The following is a 20808-nucleotide window of genomic DNA, read 5'->3' on the forward strand; positions in this document are numbered from 1 at the left end:
ACAATTTCTCGTTTGTAACGTTCAAATTTTCTATTTTAGTATATCCTTAAACATATTTTTTTATTTATAAGTGTACAATACATTATGCGTAATATAATTGTTATTATTAATGTGTAATTGCTCTGCTAGAAATTCGTATCTGGATATGAACTATTATACTCAGTACCTAACTGGGCCCGGTGACTCGAAATTTTAAGGGCCCAAAATTCACAACGATTACATTATTTACTGAATATCATAATTTTACATTTTTTAAAAATGTTTCTAATATAAATATTTAAAGATTTATATAGGAACCTTCATTTGCAGCTACTGGGTACATATTTATATTTTATGTTTTGAGATAGAAACATTGTTTTTTGTACTGTTTTATTAAGAAAACCTATACGTGTAATAGATTTAGATTGTAATCACTAATCATTTATATTTTGTAGACCATCATTATAGATAAGTACATAGCATACCTATAGTAAGCAGTAGCGTATCTAGAAGTTTTTCAAGGGGAGGGATATACAATTTTTAATAGACATTCAGTAATCAGTATACATATATTATATACATGTTGTATGATGTACAAAATTCATCATCCCCCTCCGTAGATACTCCAATGATGGTAAGTAATATTATATTATATGTCTATATTGATTATATTTTTAAATTATTTATTGGATTTTAAAGTTTAAATAGAGAGTACTCGACAATGTTGATGAGTTATTATATTTAAGGGGGCTGGAGCGTTATTCATTTTTGGTCGAAAACATAGCTCACGACTTCAATCACTACGCCTAATATAATGTTCCGATATTAATTTTGAAAGCAAATTTGAATTTGTCACTAAATTATCTATACTTTGACAATTTCATTTTTCTGATTTTTATTTTTTTTTACTTAGAAATTTAATAACAAAAAGAGTAAAAATAGATCATAATATTCATAATTCAGATTTAAATACATTGATAAACAATATGAAAAATGTACGTCAGTTAAAGCATAATAAATTTAGAGGAGAATTCAAATCTGCTTTCAAAATTAAAATCGGAACATCCTACTGAGCATAGTGATTGAAGTCAGAGGTAGTATTTTTTGAAAAAAAATGTTTGTCATTTTATAAAGCAATGTAATATGGTGACATGTGCATGTGCGAAGGTAAAATTACATACGTACCTACATCCCGGTCACTATGATGTCCCTATAAAACGTGATCAGTACTACGAATTACGTACACTATTGTGCATTTACTTTCAACACATACACAAGACCCAGATAAACAGAAATATAAAATTGCCTATACAAATCTCCTTCAACACTTAGGGCCCGTTTTACAATCATAGTTTAAATCTCGGTTACGCTTGAACCACTGATTTTACCGGCCGAATTCAACGGTTTAACCGAAGTTCAACAATTGTAATACAGGCCCACGAACTAAGGTAGTATATGACGTACATTTTTCATATTGTTTATCAATGTATTTAAATCTGAATTATGAATATTATGATCTATTTTTACTCTTTTTGTTATTAAATTTCTAAGTAAAAAAAAATAAAAATCAGAAAAATGAAATTGTCAAAGTATAGATAATTTAGTGACAAATTCAAATTTGCTTTCAAAATTAATATCGGAACATTATATTAGGCGTAGTGATTGAAGTCGTGAGCTATGTTTTCGACCAAAAATGAATAACGCTCCAGCCCCCTTAAATATAATAACTCATCAACATTGTCGAGTACTCTCTATTTAAACTTTAAAATCCAATAAATAATTTAAAAATATAATCAATATAGACATATAATATAATATTACTTACCATCATTGGAGTATCTACGGAGGGGGATGATGAATTTTGTACATCATACAACATGTATATAATATATGTATACTGATTACTGAATGTCTATTAAAAATTGTATATCCCTCCCCTTGAAAAACTTCTAGATACGCTACTGCTTACTATAGGTATGCTATGTACTTATCTATAATGATGGTCTACAAAATATAAATGATTAGTGATTACAATCTAAATCTATTACACGTATAGGTTTTCTTAATAAAACAGTACAAAAAACAATGTTTCTATCTCAAAACATAAAATATAAATATGTACCCAGTAGCTGCAAATGAAGGTTCCTATATAAATCTTTAAATATTTATATTAGAAACATTTTTAAAAAATGTAAAATTATGATATTCAGTAAATAATGTAATCGTTGTGAATTTTGGGCCCTTAAAATTTCGAGTCACCGGGCCCAGTTACTGAGTATAATAGTTCATATCCAGATACGAATTTCTAGCAGAACAATTACACATTAATAATAACAATTATATTACGCATAATGTATTGTACACTTATAAATAAAAAAATATGTTTAAGGATATACTAAAATAGAAAATTTGAACGTTACAAACGAGAAATTGTAGAATTCAAAACAATTTCGTTCATGTTTTTTCACTGTCGAGGTTAGGTAGGTTACTAGTTAGGATAGGTTTTAACATATGAATTTAAAAATGTCAAAGTTTGCATTGACCAGTCCATAATTTTATGAATTTTTAAATATTAAATTCCAAATTAATATTATCCAGATTTTTACGTTCCAGAATTGTATCGTCCAGATTTGCAATGTCTAGAATTGTGTGTTTTTTTAATTAGTAAATTCCAGATATGTACCATCCAGATTTGCACCGTTCAGAATTGTATGAATTTTTAATTACTAATTTCCAGTTATGTACCGTCCTATTTTTTACCGTCCAGATTTGCACCATCCAGATTTTTACCGTCCAGATTTGTACCGTCCAAGTTTTTACGTTCCAGAATTGTACCGTCCAGATTTGAAACGTCCAGGTTTTTACATTCCAGGTTTATACGCACTCCCAGTTAAAATTTGATAAATTTTGTCAAAATTCAAATTTAAATGCTTATAAAAAAAAATTGTTCCAATGTATTTTTAATATTTTTCTACTCCTATTGTAACAAATATATCAGGGTCCTTGCATTAAATTTCCACGCTTTTTTACCCAACAAATAAAATTGTAATGATATTTATAGAAAAAAAAACTAAAAAATTGAAATATGAAATTGTTCGTAAACAGCTCAAAAAGAGTCAAATTATTTTCAACATTTTATCATTTATAGAAAATCCTAATGTAAACATTCAGTGAAATTTTCATTTATCTACAGTCATTTGTTTTTTAATTACAAAAAAATAAGAAAATCGTTACATGAGAAATCGAGTGAATATCAAATGTTGTAAAAATATGAATTTCAAACGTTCATAGAAATTTAATTTGACTTCTTGTAGAATTTTTTTTTTAAAAGGTAGAAAAATGTATGAGGAATCTTGTATTATATTTTCAAATGTTAGATTTAAAAAGAAAATTTTGTATCAATTTCTAACTCATAATAATTTGCAAATATTCATCATTTTTACGTATTTTGCTTTATTTGAACTTAAAATGCTTATAAAAAAATTTTTGACTATGGATATTTAATTTTATTCATCCTTTGAAACAATTTAATATCAGGATCCTTGCATTAAATGTCCACGCTTTTTTACCCAACAAATAAAATTGTATAGATATTGATAGAAAAAAAAACTAAAAAAATTGAAAACTGACAATGTCCGTAAACAGCTCGAAAAGAGTCAAATTATTTTCAACATTTTATCGTTTATAGAAAATGCTAATACCTTTAAACATTCAGTGAAATTTTCAAGTACCTATCCACAGTCATTCGTTTGTTAATTACAACAAAATAAAAAAAGCGGCCAAGTGCGAGTCGGACTCGAACATGAAGGACACTTCCGTAGCAGTAAGTAACATAAATAATAAGTCGTTTCGTTCGGCCGGCACGAACTTTGGCCCCACCACCAGGTCCATCGAATATTAGGTCTTATCTAATATTATAATAATATTATCCGCTCCAGTAAGCGCAGTCGGGAATCTGCCCCCCCCCCCCGCGCGCGCTCCGAACCCGATACCGATTAAGCCACGTCCCGGGCGAATTATAATTATTATTTACTTCTTTACTTATTTATTTATTCAAAAAAAACTACTCAATAGAATACACCAGAAAACATTAACTTACCAAGTTTCAACAGTATAGTTCTTATAGTTTCGGAGAAAAGTGGCTATGACACCCGGACGGACAGACGTATACATGAAGACGTACATGACGTACATGACTAGACAGACTTACATGACGAATCTATAAGAACTATACTGTTCCATATAGTAGCAAAACACGGAACCCTAAAAAGAAAGTGTCATTATTGCGTAGCTTTTTTTTCACCTTCCCCTTATGCTTTGATATCTACAGTTATGGCTGTATTTAATTATAATGATATTTTATAATACCTACATTAAAATATTATCTTCGAATTCGTATATTGTTACAACCCCAAACTTATTTTACATAAAATTCACACGCACACACATAGTTATATATAGGTATAATATACAGAGTGACTCGCTTATCGTACAACGGTCATTATCTCAAAAGTATTGACTTTTTCTAAATTTTTTTTTTTTCAAAATTATAGATTTACGCTGTTCTAGAATTGTATATTTTTATTATGTTTTTCACCCTTGTATTTATTATGAAAAACTATATCAACTTTTGATTTTCAAATAGTAACCTATACTTTTAATTTCATAAATTAATAAGGCTATTTTTTTTATGAATTATCACGTTTAAATTTTCATTTTTCATTAATCCATTGATGAGATATAACTCCTCAAAGTTGGGTAGTTTTGGGAGGTGTTTGTGTGTTAATGTGTTACACCTAATCGGTGGATACCTAACAATTAGGATTTGTATGCCCTAGGGTAAAAGATATTACATTTTTCAGATCAGTTCAGTAAGTACTGTAAGCTTAAGTTGTGTCTTTAAATGTATTTTATAAGTCCCATTGGTAAGGTTCGCGCAGATCGCCCCACTGAAGGTGTTTGCGGCATTGGTCAGAATAATACTTATCAATTAGTAATTACAAAGACCAGAAGCTATAAGTAATAAATTCGATATTGTTCGACCTCAAGGTATATCGATGATAACCGTTGTACCTACTCACTACAAGTACTTATTATAAGTAATTGGATCATTACTGTCACTCGTCATACTTGCGTAATCCTCTTGTCCGCACTGGCCACTACAAAATATCTACGGGCTACGGGTACGAAACAATACGGTGATGCTGATTAGGCTGATTCACGATTAGGTAAAAATCTTAGATCATATACAATGGATAGAGTCATACGAACAATTTATGAAGCCAACATAACTGTAGGACCTCAGTGATATGCGCATGCGCTTGGTCTCTTATCATTAATGTTTGGCGCAAAGTGCTGCAGACGCGCAGTTAAGATAAACAGTCGCGCAAGCGCAGATGTCACAGATCCTATAGTTCCTATAGTTATGTTGGCATCAACTCATTTTATACGCGTAATATGCTATGACTCCATCCATTGTATATGATCTAAGGTAAAAATCATAGATCAGCTGTTATTTATGTTGTTAATTTTGTTCTGTACACTAATACCTACCACGATTATCAGATAATATTATCATGGTTCAAGGTTACATGATAATATGTTAGTATACCTATTACCAGGTCATTGTGAAGCACATGAAAATAAGTTGAGTAGATAAATGGTTATTTGGTTATATTTATTGTTATAACTTATAAGCTTGTAAGATTATAAGAAATAATTCATAATTGAATTGTGCAAATACTTTAAATGATTTGATTAAATCGTAATCTTGAATCGTTAATGTTAATAAACTCTTTCTTTTTAATATTTCACAATTTTAAGTTTTTAAATTTTAATTATGCACTTTTTTATAAATAAAGTTCAAATACAAAGTTCTTGTATGTATTTTTTCTTATCTACCACATACATAATATTATATTTTTTTTAATAAAGTACCTAAATTGGTTAATTGCACGTCAATTGCAGGATACTTGGTGAGTAGGTACATATTATTATGTACAATTTGTTGGTAAGTTTTACTAGTTGGTAGTTTCTACAATTAAATAAATTGCATTAAGTTTAAACTTATTTTTGATTTCAGTTCAATCATTTATACATCTACAATTGTTGTTTAAATGCTTAGCCTATGGTTCACTGGTACCTACTGGATAATAAATGCCTAGCTACAATCAAGTGACATAGCACTACATATTACTAAATATTACTAACAAATAAGATGTTTCTGTCAGTTATTGAAGAGTTTTGTTTGTTTTGGTATTTCAATTTGGCAAATAGATAGTCCAAGATTATCTATATTTACAACAAACATTTTTAGACATATAATTTGATCTCAATTTTTAATTCATAAAAAAAAGTAAATATAGAATGATTCATCCGCATAATATATTATGATTCCAAATTGAAATTCAAATAAGCCATAATGAAATCTACTATCACATGCAATTTGGAAGATCCTCTGTGTTAATATGATATTCATACTGCTATTTCCAATTGCATTTCAAAATACCAATATTTTGGTAACAGTGAAAAATAAAATAATGCTTCACATATTGGATTAAAATATAACTACAAAATAAATTAAGTAAGTATACACTTAAACTGTAATATATTTTAATTATTATATCGACAAACGAATTTTGTAGGTAATCAAGTTAATCGCAAAGAAGTGGAAAAAATCTATTTAGACTTACTGCACTTTATAACTTTCACATAATATATTATTATGATTCCAAATCAGAATTTGAATATGCCATAGTGAAATATACTTTCACTTAAAATTTGGAAGATCCTCTGTGTTAAAATGATGTCCATATTGATATTTCCAATTGCATTTCAAAATACCAATATTTTGGTAACAGTGAAAAATAAAATAATGCTTCACATATCGGATTGAAATATAACTACAAAATTAATTAAGTAAGTATACATTTAAAATGTAATATTATTTAATTATTATATTGACAAGCAAATTTTGTAGGTAATCAAGTTAATTGCAAAGGTGTGGAAAAAAATCTATTTGGACTAACTGCACAATACCAATGATATTTATTGAAAACTAAAAATTGTACTAGTGTTAATGTTTTGTAATTTTTATTATATTTTATAATTGATTTAAATGAGGTGACTACATCAATCATTACAACTTAAAAAATAAATGTATATTGTTGTGTTTAATACATATGCCTACAAAACATGTGTAAATTGTATAAATCAAATACAGATTTTAAAAAAAAATAGTAAGTAGGTATGTGATTAATTTTATTATACATATTATATAAATTACTACCAAGTAATTGCTAAATATAAAGTATTAAAAAAAAATTTTTATTTAAAAATATTAATAGTAAATTAGTAAAAATACTAAATTCTTTAAATGATTGGTGTTGTCATTAAATAGTAATTTGTATTAAATTCAAGTTAGAATATTATTAACATAATTTTAAAATTTTTGTTCTGTGATCATAGCAATCGATACTCCACATAATCATAGATATTAAGAGACTTACCTATAATACCTATGAGTAATCGCAAATCACCCTAATCAGACAACACTGTTTTCTTCAATTTTCATCAGACAGGACCTGGTATGTAGCGGGGTCGTGGGGATTACACGTGTGTATGGATATGTGATAGTAATGTTCCAATTACTTATAATATGACAGTAAGTTATTGTAGCAAGTAGGTACAACGGTTATCGCTATTATACTTTGGGTTCGAACGATATCGAGTTTATTACTTTTAGCTTCTGGTCTTTATAATTGATAAGTATTATTATGAGAAATGCAGCAGTGCCGCAATAACTTTCAGTGGGGCGAACAGTAGACACCACGATTAAAGATAGTATGGTTGCACAATACAAAATCGTTACGAACCATAATAAAGTGATGCTCCGAGTTTCCTTGTTATCACAACGATTAGCGGAACCGAGTATTGGCGCTCCAAGCGTTTAAATATTGAATCATATATATAAATCATATAATTTGTATGCCTAGTAGTGGCTAGTTCTTAATTTTTTACGCTATCAGCGCTAGTAAAAGCTTTTAGAGTATTGTTGATAATAAAAGAAACTATGAGCATCAATGTTTCTTATCATAGTTTGTTGGGCAACCATACTATCTTTAATCGTGGTAGACACCCTGCTAAATGAGCATTTTACAATACATTTAGGGGCACAACTTATAAGCTTACTGTACTTGAAATGATTTGAAAAGTGTAATATCTATTACTCTGGGGCATAAAAATCCAAATTGCTGCGGTACCTACTGGCAACTGGCTAGGTATAACATATTTACCCATGAACACATCCAAAAATCACCCGTCTTTGAGGAGCTATATCTCGTCAACGGATTAACGAAAAATGAAAATTTGAACGTGAAAATTCATAATAAAATTAACCTTGTTAGTTTATAAACAATTTTGTATGGGTTGCCATTTGAAAATCAAAAGTTGATGGTGGTTTACCTAATAAATATAAGGGGGAAAAATATAAAAAAATTATACAGTTCTAGAACAGCGTAAATCTATAATTATGAAAATAAAAAAAATTTGAAAAAAGTCAATACTTTTTGAGATAATGACTGTTGTACGCTTAGTGAATAAAAATAAATAAATAAATAAAAAAATAAATAAAAAATAAATCTTCGAAAAATTGAAAACAGAATTTGTATAGGTAGCGTAAGTTTAATTTAAATTAATCAGTTCGAAAATGATTGATATCATTAATATTAAAAGACAGATAATTCTTTTCCAAAAATGACTGGTACCTATACCAACATAATAATATATTGTAATATTCTATTCAAAACTCTTCACTTTAGATAGATATATTAATTATATTTTTTGGATGTACCTATCGTGTTACTTAATATTTAAATATAATGAAAAATACTAATAAAATGTCATAAAAACATGATTTTCTATTTATTACAATATTATAAACACTGGTATTACGTACCGGAAATTAAACATAAACATATAATCCAGGAGTAGGTCACCATCGTTGCCATTTATGAGTCGAGACTAAAGGAAGAATATAAGCAAATATATATATTATTAAAAATATAAACAATAATTTAATGTTTTATCATAAGACCAATATACACAAAACAATATTTTACCGTACATTTTCTAGCATGCAGATTGTAGGAATATGAAAATATACTTTACCTAATAATATAATCTATATTAAACACTGACAATATCTTTATCGGATCAATTAATATTTAACTTCATATGAAAACAATACGTAAGGTACGGTCATAGCAGTACAACTTTACAACTCTAGACTTCTAGACACATAAGATCGGGTATTCTAAAAATCTACAATAACTACTACCTATATCTCACGACGCTAGTACGTACTACGTAGTCGGTTTGATATTATGTACCTACAACAAACTAGCTATATGCTATCACTTCATCGACCGAAGGACAAACTACGTAGATAGGAGGAAATAATTATGAAGTTGCTAACTTGTTTTAAAATTGATTACATGTGGAGTGGCGTACTAATTATAGACCTTATACCTACTCGTGTAGACGGAGCATATTATATGGCTGTTGGGGGTTGGGAAGTGCAGTCCTTGGCGATTTAAATCGATAAAATGTAATGATAATATTATAATATTACTGTAATAACGTTATACTAATATTATTCTTGATTATAATGTTATAATAATAATTTTAAAGTAAACATTTCTGTCTGGGTGCATAACAGTGATACCGTTATGTATATAAGTAAAAAAAAAGAACTCGTGAACGACTGCATTATCGTCGATGGGCGAGTAATATGTCGTATCTCAAAAATGTAAAATGTTTAGGAGAGACAAAATCGTGAACACTGATAACATATAATCAAGTCACGGAAAAATAATAATTAAATCTTTAATCTCCTTGAAGATTGTTATTATAATTATTAATATTATTATCAAATCATGTATTATTTTTCCCTGCTTTTTTTATGTATAAAACGCAAAATCGATTTTTCTTGAGATACGACTTGTTACTCGCCCAACGACATTATATTACACGAAACGGCTAATTCTTGTTTAACTTGAATAATTTCAAGACAAATGGTCCGACCACTCTGTAGCCTAAATTAATTAAGAGGACGCTACGCCTGCATACATTGTCTCCGTTGACGTCTTACAAATGCACAACATAGCAAAAAATGTTTTTCGCGGGACAACTATACTCCTTCTTCATTTATAGTAGAATTACCAAAATTCCACAACACATAAGGAAGAACTTAATCTGTGTCGTAGCGTATTTGTTTTTTTTTATAGCACTTATCAATAATTTTTAATAATGACACAGATAAAGTTCTTCTCTATGCGTTGTGGAATTTTAGTAATTCTACTATAAATACAGAGGGAGCATAGTTGTGTCGCGCAAGACAAGCAACTTTTGCTATGTTGTGCATTTGTAAGACGGAGACAACGCATGCAGGCGTAGCGTAGCGTCGTCTTAACTGATTTACACGGGTCGATCAATATACTTTGTAAATGATACTTTTATAAATGTCAAGTACTCAAGTTGATTAGAAGATTACATCCTGATCAATATGCAAAAGTATTAGCATAGTTATTAATCGATATGCTATTTTTTTTTCAAGAATTCGACAATGTATACGTTGTATGCGTCACCGCGTTTGTGTTGGCCACCCATATTTCTCTTTCCAAGAAAACGGACTATGATTTCAGTATAACTTCCACCACACGTCTGTTGCAAGTTACAATATACACCTATTGTAAAATCGTCAAAATCGCTCAGAAACGTTTTGCGTATAGGGCTGGCGTTATTTTCGGTATTTCAGAATACCGGTATACCGTGATTCGGTAATTACCGTTATTACCGAAAATACCGTATCCCAGTAATTACCGAAAATACTAGCATTTATTATTTTTTATTTTTATTTATTTTTAATTAATTTGGTGCTGAATTTCCAAAACTTGAAACATTGGCCAAAAAATACTTATGTACACCTGGAACTAGTGTACTCTGTAAAATACATTTTAGTACTGGTGGTAATATATGTACAGATAATCGAGCGTCACTCGCTCCAGGTTATGCCAAACAATTGATTTTTCTTTCAAAAAATTCTCAGTTTTTTTAACCTTAAAATAGGTATTATTTTAAATTAAAGGTTAATTGTTAATATGTCAAATTATACATATAAGTATTATGTTAAAAAAGTTTATGTAATAATGTTGAATGTTTAAGTTATTTAAACCAATAAATACAATTTTTATTTGTATACCTTGAAATTTAAATGTATAAAAAGTTTTTAAATCTTATAATTTAAGATTTTTAAATTATGCTAATATATAACTCCATAGTGACAAAGTGAATGACATGAACATAAATTGTGCCATGATTAAATAATAAATAAATATAATTCATATAAACATAATTTAACAGTTTAACTAGATCTTATTGTTACCGTCTTACTATTCTTACTGACTATAAAACTAATCCAAATCAATGAAAAAAGTAAAGTAAAACATCTTCAGCTACTATTAATATTTTTTGTATCTTACTATTTTAATTTTTAAATCTTTATTTATATTGTGTAAAAATTAATTAATTTTAAGCTTCTTACTTATTTTTTCATACAATTTATACAATCTATACATGTCCGATATCAGTCATATATACTCATATCATATGACCTATAAGATATCTACATATGAAGCCAACCGGTTCTAGATACAAGATGAGTGATTCTAAACTGCCAGTTTGCAGACCGTTGCCTGCATTTAGATCAGCGTTTCTCAACCAAAATATATGCTTATTTTTTTTTAATTTTTATTTTTGAAGTAGTTCAATGGATCGAACAAATAGATTTATAACCTATTATATTTATGAAAAAAAAATCTTTATATTATATTTTATAATAAAAAAAAATAATTACATATTAAATAATAAATAATATTGTATTATAAAATTCAATATTATTAGTCAATAATAAACTTAAAAAAAAAAATTTGGGGGAAAATGTCCACATCAAAAATATATCGGGGGGGAAATATCTTACTACACCGAAAATAATCAGGGGTAAAATGTCCATTTATACATACAGACTTTATAAATATATTATAGCATTAACAATATTTTTATTATATTTTTGTATATCTATTTTTTTGTTTTTTTGCTAATTCATCCAGTACTTCGTTGGATGATATATTTATAACCCCACAATGAACAGCCATAGAAAAAATATTACGTTAGTCCACAACTTGATTTTCTGTAACGATATTAGTAATCTTACTTATTTTTTCATCCGCCGAGCGTTTAGAAGTAGAGCAACTTGCATCAAAATAGCTAGTAATTTTCCTTTTATAGACATAGTAATAATTGTGAAAATGTAAAATAGACAAAATAGTCAATATTACAAAAGACACCGACCGTATAATAGTAAGTAATAGTACTACACGGACCTATGAGTTATGACAAATAATAAGCAATCGATATTTCAAGTTGTCAACCAACTAATGACCTGAGAAGGTTGATACGTAATATTGTAACCTACCGATCGCGCTATTGCCGTATTTTATTCCCAATGTTCTGGGAAAATGTAGAGCTATTATTGTTGTTATTGTGAATTATCGATGATCAAGTGGGATAATTACCATATTATATTTTGTGCATAATAGCAACGTGTATAGCATTTTCGATACACCTTGCCTTTTTTTAAGCTGTTTAGGGACATTTTCAGTTTCCAATTTTTTTAGTTTCTTATTCTATAAATATCAATAAAATTTAATTTGTCGGATACAAAAGCGAGAAAATTTAATAGAAGGTTCTTAGTATATTGTTTCAAAAGCAGATAAAAAAAATTAAAAATCCATAGTCACAGTTTTAGATTCTGAGTGGAACGATGAATGTATTGATTTTACAATGATGTGTGTTTTTTTTTTAATTTTTTAATTCTTTTTTGTGTCTGTGTACACGATAAGTAGTCGAAATAATGCTTCGATTTTCAACTTCAGTATCTTGTTCGATTGGAAAGTGAATATCGTTGGTGCATTGGGGAGGTAAAAATTTAAAATTCCCAGTAATTTTCAAAAGCGCCAAGAAAAACCAAAGAAAAATTCTGGAAAAACGGGAATTTTTACGCAAAATCGATTTTTCACAAAATTGAATTTGGTTTTTGGTGTAACTTAAAAAAAATGACCGTAGATACATGAAATTTTGACTGAATGTTTATATTAGCATTTTCTATACACCATAACATTTTCAAAATATTTTTGAGCTCTTTACGGACATTGTCAGTTTTCATTTTTTTTTAAAAATATTAAAAATCCATAGTCACAATTTTTTCATAAGTATCTAAAGTTCAAATATTGACAAAATACGTAAAAATGACGAAAATTAGCAAATTATTTTGAGTTAAGAATTCGTAAAAATTTTTCTTTTTAAATCTAAGATTTGAAAATGTAATACAAGATTCCTCATATGTTTGTCTAACTTTTTCAAAAAAAAATTGTCTACAAGAAAGTAAAATTAAATTTTCATGAGCGTTTGAAATTCATATTTTTAAAATATTTGATATTCACTCGATTTCTTACGTAACGATTTTCTTATTTGGTTGTAATTAAAAAACGAATGACTGTAGATACTTGAAAATTTCACTGAATGTCTATATTAGAATTTTCTATACCCGATAAAATTTTGATAATAATTTGACTCTTTTTGAACTGTTTACGGATATTGTCAGTTTTCAATTTTTTTAGTTTTTTTTTCTATAAATATCAATTAAGTTTTATCTGTTCAGCCTAAAAGTGTATAAATTTAATACACCGATTATTCTACTCTAAAATACACTACAATGCAATTGAGATAGTATCTCAGTAGCGTGTCCAAATTATAGGTTAGGCATAGTTCAAGTACCTAATTTAAGGGTATAAGGTTCAAATCTGCTGAAATTGGTATTTCCTGTTATTTTTTTTTTTTCTGGATATTCACTTTGCATGTCCTTTTTAAGCGAAGTCAGTGTGATGAAAATGGGTAGTCCCATGATTCTCAACCTGATTGCGTATGAAAGTTACAATGCGACATCGCATGCAGTAACTTCACGAGTCTGGGCGTTAAGCGTGCCCGTGACATCTGTGAGTGGTCATTAAGCACAAAAACACAACCATCTCATAATCATCTCATGGATCTCTATGTTACATCTCAGAGATTGCATTTTGCACAAATTGTGTGTTTCACTTCTAGCTACTATGAAAATAATAAAAAAAAGCAGTAAGTGGATGTCGCTCTGTAGGTTACAAGTGTGTCGATGTATAATGGATTGTATTGAACTTGAATTCAATGATATAATATAAAGAAAACGATTCTGATCGGAGACGGTTTGTAATTCTGGATATTATTTATTATAGCCTGTCAGTTGAATTAATATTATCATATTATTATTTTTTGTTCGTTTCTATGGTGATAAACTAAGCGTTAGAAATTAAAACCCTGTTTTAGTGGTTTTTCGTAATTAGTCGGTGGTTAATAATATATTATTACCATTGAGTATAGTATAGTATAGTATAGTATAGAGAAACAGTGCTCGATATTTTATGCTACGCTAGATTAGTTCTATGTCGCTGGTAATAGAGCTAGCTACCAGTAATTAACAATATTATTTTATTTTTTAATAGTATACTAAAATAATAATAAGATTACTTTTATATTATTATTGTTTTATTTATTTTCTTTATTTGACGCGCTAGACGCACCTGCTCATTACTCAACGTTGCCAAATCGAACATGATGCCATTTACGGTCGTCTTAATAACACAAAATACAATATATAAATTAAATTGTTAAAGATTGCTTAATAATAATATTATTATGTTATTAGGTGTATCTTTTATTATTTATAAATATGTTGTTTGGATGGATGACCAATAACCATCTAAACATTTTTCTGACATTGTGGAAAATCGGTTTTTTGTCAATACAATTTTTTTAAAATTAATGTACGTATTTGATATTAACTACTAATTTAACACATTTTTTTTGGATGGGTGACCGTCTCAAAGACTGAAAATCGACATTATTTAAAATAATTGTATTTTAATAATGATCTTATTAAAATTATAAGACTTTGAATGTGAGTAACATCATGTAATAATACAGTGTCCTTGTTCGTGAATGAATGCCCGCTTTCAAAAATATATTTATGATTTTCAAGAATTTTTTTTGTAAGACAGTTGTACTTATATTTGTATTAATTTTCGGTTAGTTTAGATTCAACCTACTATATATACTATAGAAACTATATATAGGTACTCAATGATATTACCTATACCCGACAATATAAAATATATTTAAGAGTAATATACAAGTGGCCGGGGAGACAGCAACGTGGTATCGGTCGTCTTAGCAAGACAATTTTAACCGTAGTTTGGGCGGGAGAGACTTCAGAACGCGGCTCGGGGTGTCGTCATCCTGGACTGCTGGTACTTCGGCCGGTTTCGCGTCGTCGGCTGGTGTTCCCGTTTTCGTCGATGTCGTTAACGGCGATCTATGGTCAGGTGGCACTCAAATAAGCCCTGGGTATGCCGATGGGTAACCCGGCAGGCTGACTTATTGTAGGCCGCTCTATACTAGCCACAAGGACGTACATTTCACCAGCCCCCCAAGTTACATAATCATTGTTTATTCTTCACCATTAATTAGTGAATTTGTGCGAATATTTTTAGAATTTTTACGATAAAGAATTTAGGACAAATTCAAAAAAACTTTGGGGGGGGGGGCTGGTGAAATGTTCGCTCGCTTCCCCTAAGGGTAATTAATCGACTTTTCCGGATTTTTTTTTTTACCAAAAATTAGTGCGCCATTTGTGTGAATTTGTGTGACATAAATGGAAATTTTTTGAGCCACCCTTAATCCCCAAAATGGCGTTTGACCGTTTTGGCCATTTCCCCAGCACCCCCTCGAGGGCGAAAATCCGACTTTTCCGGATTCTTTTTTTACCAAAAATTAGTGCGCTATTTGTGTGAATTTGTGCGACACCCGTTATACTCAGAAAAATCGTTAATTAATTTTTTAAAAAGTCCGCATGTCCTCAGCCCCCCCATATAAAGATTATTACTATACGGATATGTGGCTTATTGATCCGTTTAAATTTTAATTGTAATTCGAGTAAAATGTCTTAAATCGTATACCACCTATATCAGTTGGTGTCTGTGATACGATCGTGTCACTTGTGCGGATGTGTCCGGTTTTCACTAAAATTAAAATTATACGTCTTCAAAAATTAATTACTAAAATGTCATTTACATTAACTTACACAAGAGGGCTGAGCCACCTTCAAACGGGCCAAGGACTACCAATGATCCAGAATCATATCACAGGCATTTTAAAGATCAATTTAATAACCGGCACCCATCTATTTATAGTTTTATTGAAGTGATTAAAGAACACCAAACAAAAGTTTATTTAAAATTATAGTCGCAAGTTACGAATCGCAAATCTAAAGTCATCAAAAACTCGAACCTTGTATAAAGAAAAAAAAATAGGTACCAGATTTGAATATGTACTGGCAAAACGGTGGGCTTTAAATATCAAATTTAATTTTAAGGTACCTACTCATCATTATATCAGTTTAATATATAAATGTATTTATTCATGATACTTTTTTAACTAATTTAATCGCTAGGTATGACCACCCTCGGTAAATTATCTCTAGGTATGACCATCCTCGGTAAATTATCGCTAATGTGTTTTACGAACTTATGAATCATAAATTAAATTATATATTACCTAATAACCGTAAATTGCAATATATGTATACTTAGTGGGGATCAGGTAATTTTACATTTTATTCGTTTCTATGATTATTAACAAAGCATTGTGCAAAATCGTTTAAAAATTAAAATTAGCTTTATCTATAGTCTGAAAACATATTATTTATGTTACATATATATATATATTTTATGTTATTTTTGAAGTAATACCTAGGTATTTTTCATTAGTAAAAACTAAAAATAATAATTATAAAACAATAAATGTAAAATACAAAATTGTTATATGCTAATAACTTTTGAAATTTAATATGACGTGAGTACGTGACTATTATATATATTAATTATTATAATGCTTAGATACGACCTATGTATTACGAAATTCATATTATATAATATTATGTTTAGTTTAAATGAATAATTATATAATAATATAACCTCTTAAAAATGTGTACACAAAAGTGAAAACCTATTTATAAAAATATTGATTTGAATTACAATTGGAATAAACTATTTTATGAACATTACCATAATCTTATTGAACTTAGTTGTGCTGGTTATACAGACCTCGAATCCATTGAATGTGGTACATAACATCTGTAAAAACTGCGATTGAATTATTTATACTTGGATCCTTGTTACTCACTACCCCGGTTAAATAATAAGAATCAGAGTGAAGAAAGCATAAGCCAGCGCCGCTATCTCCCTTATCCACTCCATGTCCTGGAACTAAACATATATTATTCATAATACCTAAATAAATCATATGACTGTTATTGGGCAGTAGGATACGTATAATACGCATTTACCTTATTAATTAAAAATAATATATAAGTACTATATTATATGGTCATATGGATAAGGGGAAATATAGTACGATACGTGACAGATGTGGTTTGAAACTATGAAAGTATAACATATTTTAGTGATTTCTTGTATACACATTCACATATACTGACTAGGTAAATCAGTGAATTTTGTGATAAAAGTAGCGGTTAGTTTATAACTCAATGAATTCCAAACCATAATATTTGTTATTTAAATTATATAGTATATTATTGTATACTATAACTGACTTCCATTTAGATTACAATATAATGCATAATACAATGTTATATAGGTAGAACAACGTTTTTCAAATGTAGGCCATCTCCCAAAATCTTGTTCTTAAGGGTGTCGGTGCCGCTGCCGGTGCGTTTTTTGGTACAAAAACATGTCTTTACAGGAAAAACTCTCACGACCTGTAGAATTGTCAGATTTCGTTAATTTTTTTTTTATCTTAAAGTAGAAAACATTTTGTATGTCGGATCAAAGCCCGATTTTGAAAACTATAATTATAGATACTGGAATATGCATTTGAAAAATGCATAATATTTGTCCTTTTTAAACGTATTTTTCTACCACTATTCAAAGTAAAACAAAAAATCGAGCTTTGATCCGACCTGTAGAAACTTCTCATCTTTCAGATAAAAAAAAAATTAACAAAATCCGACAATTCTACAGGGAGTGAGAGTTTTTCCCTTGAAGTCATTTTCGTTGATATAATACACCGTATCGATCCCGTCTAAATAAGTATCGAGCTGTAGATTAGTGTGAAAGTATTATAATTAAGGCAACAACTAAAATATAAAACATAATATTCAAATAGAATAGAAATTTCGAAAATTGGAAATACTGGCACCGACACCCTTAAAGAAGATGCAACAATTGCGGTACCAAAGATAAGCCCCACAGAACCAAACGGGAATGTATGTCCTGCAAAGTTGGCTTGTGTTTAACAAATGACAAACTGTCTTATATCATTTCATACACAATAATCTGTTATTTTTTACTTCATAGTAATTCTATGGTTTAACCACCAGTTTTTTAAAAAAGTTTTTGATAAATTATTATTTTTTTTTTTGTTATATTATGATAATGTTATATTTTGATATTTTAATAAAAAAAAATTTGAATTGAACATAAAATGAATGTGTGATTCAAAGGGTTAACACAAAAACTAAAACAATAATCGTATGCGGTCACAAACTCGTACCTCCTATAGTTAAGCGTAATATAAAAATCAATGATTTCAATAGTATTAATGTTTAAATATTCTATTACCCGATGCAGAACCAGCACAAAATTTATCAACAGTCACAAATGGTTCAAATCCGTTTGTGAATATTTTCCGGCAAGAACTATAGTCGATGTATGGTAAATATGCTTCTAATAAAATAGGACTTGAAATGCCTTTTTCCGTTTTTCCCCAACCAACAATCTGTAAAGGTATAAAACTATTGTATACTTAATGTGAAATTATAATATGAACAATAAACATAATTTAATATTTATCATTTTTTATGTTATCCTAAAAGTTTTTAATTTTTGAACTCGATCATATATGAAATAAGAATAATGATGGTGGTATACAATTTGTATTTTCAGATTTTATTTTAGACTCTGAGCGCTCCGATGAATGCTTTGATTTTACTTTGATAAGCGTTTTTTTTTTTTTATATTGTACCTATACATTTTTGTAGTAGAAATAATGCTTTGATTTTCAACTACAGGTTAGTTTAATGGGAAAGTGAATCTAATTGGTACTTTTGAGAGGTAAATTTACAAAAAGTTCCACCAACAGCGGAACTCCGTCGACGCTGCTCAAAGAATATTTTTTTAAACGGCCTTCCGACTAGACGTACCTGTTCAACTGCATAACGTTTCTTACTCCGGTTTGAGGACCAACACACACAAAAAACCACGTGATCAATAAGCCATCAAACATTTTCAATATTCCGGAAGACCATCGACCACAGCCATGATGGGCTAAGCCTACACCGTGGGCCGCTGGTGGCCAAAGATGCCAGTCGATCAAATCCATAACACCATTTGCTGCTCAGTCGTTTTGTTATAGTAACTATGTTTTCCCCTTTGTCTCCCCCCCCCCCAAAAAAAAAAGCAGATTTGTTAGGCGTTGCAAGATGCGGGTCCTTGAAGATTTTCCTTTTGTTTGTCTAGATGATCTCAATATTAAACCCCAGTAACACTGTGAAGACAACCACGAGAAATGCGGTGTGTCGATCCCCGTGAGCCGAGCGTTTCCTTTTTATTTTCAATGCACTTGCTGTGTGCCAATATTATTAAAAAATATTATTAAATATTATAATTGCCTTGTGCCACAAAATATAAAACAAATTGTAATATAGCCATGTGCCAAAATATTATTTGATGCACCTGCCATGTTCCACATTGTTAACTTAAAATTGTTATTTAAACTTGTCAGTATTATTAGTATTTTTTTTATGTACTTCATGTTAAATACAACCTCATGATTACCCTAAAATGTTCTTATTATTTAACTATTTTTTTCCTTTTATATATAAAACTTCAGTGTTCAATCACTGAAGCGTGTACAAAGCCTATTGAGCTATTGAGAGAAGCACAGATATTTGATCCAACGTTACTTCTATTAGTCTTTCAACTTCCGTATAATTTTATGAAATTCCTTTCATTTTATAGGTGTCAATAATATCAGGTGATTTATTTGGGGGATCCACCAGTATGTCAGTTTTGTAGTTGAAATTTGCTTTAATTGTTTTTGTAGATTTGAACAATTCCCATGCTTTGGTTGTAATCAATCTCAATCCCCAAAAAATGTGTTTGTAATATCCGCTATCTATGAATCTACTACCGAGTATTTGGAAGATTCAATAAACTTTTTATCATCTACTTTATGTCTTGGGGCCTAGTGGAGAATATAAAATAGCAGAGATAGTATTAGGTCATTGTTTCTGTAATCAATATAGACATAATAATTGTTTGTAAATGTTCTTGAAGATGTTTATAACGTTCGTAATGTTTAATTGATTCTTTTTTTATTACTGCAGTTCCTCCATGAGCACGATTCCTTGGATATTCTGTTTTATATATTCGATATATTCGATAGCCACATTATTTAAGAGTGGTCAACGTTGTGAAGTAGATTAGACCAATAAGCTAAACAAAACTGGAAGAATTTGGTTTGACAGATTTTAATTTTGAAAACGGATTATGATTGATCAACAAGTTTACTTGATGATCGAGGCGATTTTGAATATTTTTTTTT

General features: G+C 29.2%; 1 protein-coding gene across 7 annotated transcripts in view; it reads right to left on the minus strand.

The window, feature by feature from the left end:
* LOC100574854 overlaps positions 1–20808 on the minus strand; it is a 276000-nt gene that overhangs the window by 78853 nt on the left and 176339 nt on the right. For 2 of the 7 annotated variants that reach the window (XM_029489190.1, XM_029489192.1), the window contains exons 21-22: positions 18825–18981; positions 17150–17450 (exon numbers count right to left, since the gene is read on the minus strand). The exons of the other annotated variants lie outside the window; for them this stretch is intronic. In XM_029489190.1, coding sequence (XP_029345050.1) covers positions 17266–17450; positions 18825–18981 — 342 coding nt within the window. In that variant the 3' untranslated portion in view covers positions 17150–17265. Of the gene's footprint in view, positions 1–17149; positions 17451–18824; positions 18982–20808 lie in introns of those variants that run through there. 7 annotated transcript variants of the gene reach the window in all.

Source organism: Acyrthosiphon pisum, chromosome A2, assembly GCF_005508785.2.
Source record: "Acyrthosiphon pisum isolate AL4f chromosome A2, pea_aphid_22Mar2018_4r6ur, whole genome shotgun sequence".
In the NCBI taxonomy this organism is placed as follows: domain Eukaryota; kingdom Metazoa; phylum Arthropoda; class Insecta; order Hemiptera; family Aphididae; genus Acyrthosiphon; species Acyrthosiphon pisum.